The 1794-nt window shown below is 60.3% G+C and overlaps 1 protein-coding gene across 1 annotated transcript in view; it reads left to right on the forward strand.

The window, feature by feature from the left end:
• The first annotated feature begins 302 nt into the window (after positions 1-302).
• GAREML (GRB2 associated, regulator of MAPK1-like) overlaps positions 303-1794 on the forward strand; it is a 4442-nt gene continuing 2950 nt past the window's right edge. The window contains exons 1-4 of the mRNA XM_010002206.1: positions 303-359; positions 643-739; positions 883-1079; positions 1627-1777. Of these exons, the coding sequence (XP_010000508.1) occupies positions 303-359; positions 643-739; positions 883-1079; positions 1627-1777 (502 nt within the window). The remainder of the gene's footprint in view (positions 360-642; positions 740-882; positions 1080-1626; positions 1778-1794) is intronic.

The following is a 1794-nucleotide window of genomic DNA, read 5'->3' on the forward strand; positions in this document are numbered from 1 at the left end:
TGGGGAATGGGCCTCCCCCCAATGGCTGTGGGGTGTTGGAGGGGCTGCCACGGAGGGGGTGGGATGGGGATGGAATGGGGACGGGGACAGGGGCAGGAATGGGAATAGGATAGGATGGCAGAGGGATGGGGTGGGAAGGACCGGGATGGAGATAATGGGGATTGCATGGGGTGGGGACAAGGACAGAGATGGGATGGACAAAGACATGGATAGGTTGGGGACAAGGACAGGAATGGGATGGGGACAAGGTCAGGAATGGGATGAGAAGGACTGGGGCTGGCAATGCAGGGGAAGGTGCTGAGATGCCGGTGGCCACAGCAGCGAGATCCTTAATGCCCCTGAAAGTGCTGGCCCCGGCGGTAACGAGTCCCGCTAATGAATTAATAATGGGGGATGGAGCGGGGGAGGGGCTCATCACCCGCCCAAGGAGGGGCCGACTCTGTGCAGAGAATCCATGTCCAAGTCAAGGCTCAGAGTGCAGCTAAGGAATTAATATTCCCCTCAGGTCCGTCCCAGCCAAGGCGATGCCAATGGCCGCGGTTCTGCCCCTGGCCACAGCTCCCTCCCCGCTCCCGCCTTCTCTGCCATCAGCTCTGCTTTCTCCATCCCCTGGTCCCCTCCCCGGTGACTCTCCCACCCCAGGATCCTCCATCCATGGGGCATTTCTCGGGCCACTTTGGGGTGACCCCCCCCATGCCTGCAGCTTTGTCCCAGACCAAAGCTCCCCTTGATGCTGTGTGTAGGGTCTATGTGGGATGCTCTGGTGTCTCCTCGGACACACTGTGTGAAGCCCTTAGAGATGCCACCCAAAAATGTGATGGGGACCCCAGGCCAGCCTCGAGGGTAGCTGCGTCCCCCATGAGGGGCCATTCTGGCCCCAAGGTAGGTCACAGCAGGTCCCTGGAGATGGGCTCCTCTCACCTCCATGGGCCTGGCTGTATCATGCAGGGAAGTTCAAGCTGCTGGACCAGGACCGGGACATCCGTGAGCCTGTGCAGTATTTCAACAGTGTGGAGGAAGTGGCCAGCATCTTCCCAGACCGTGTCTTTGTCATGGAGGCCATCACCTTCAGTGTGAAGGTTGGTATGGGGACAGAGAGAACAGCAGGGGATAGTGGTGGGACACCAGGAGAGCACAGTGGGACAGTGGGGGTGGTGATGATTCACCAGGGATTGGTGGTAGGATATCAGGGGACAGCACTGGGGTATTGGGGGTAGTGGTGGAACATCAGGGTATGATGGTAGGCCATCAAAAAAAGCACATTGGGGAAGCAGGGGATGTTGGTGGGACAGCAGGGGATGGTGGTGAGAATCAAGGAATGGTGGCTGGACGTTGGGGTCCGTGGTGGGACATCAAGAGATAACAGTGGGACAGCAGGGAGTAGTGATGGGTCATGAAGAGTTGGGTGGTAGAACATCAGGGGATGGCAGTGGGACTTTGGGGATAGTGGTGGGACACCAAGAGATGGTGGTGGGACATCAGGAGCTGGTGGTGAGGCATCAGGGGTTGGCGGTGGCACATTACAGGGCAGTGGTGGGAGGTCAGCAGAGGGTGGGGGGAGGTGGGAGGGCAGAGGGAGGTGGGAGGGCAGCAGGTCCCATGGTGAGGCTGTCGGGGGCGGGGCAGGTGGTGTCGGGGGAGGTCAGCGAGGACAGCGAAGGCTACAACTTCACGCTGCACGCGGGGGACGAGCTGACGCTGATGGGCCAAGCGGAGATCCTGTGCGCCAAGACGGTGAAGGAGAAGTCGCGCTTCAACACCCTCCTGCGGAAACTGGGCAAGGGGGGCCCGGCC

This window comes from Chaetura pelagica, unplaced genomic scaffold (assembly GCF_000747805.2).
Source record: "Chaetura pelagica isolate M959 unplaced genomic scaffold, ChaPel_1.0 scaffold107, whole genome shotgun sequence".
In the NCBI taxonomy this organism is placed as follows: domain Eukaryota; kingdom Metazoa; phylum Chordata; class Aves; order Apodiformes; family Apodidae; genus Chaetura; species Chaetura pelagica.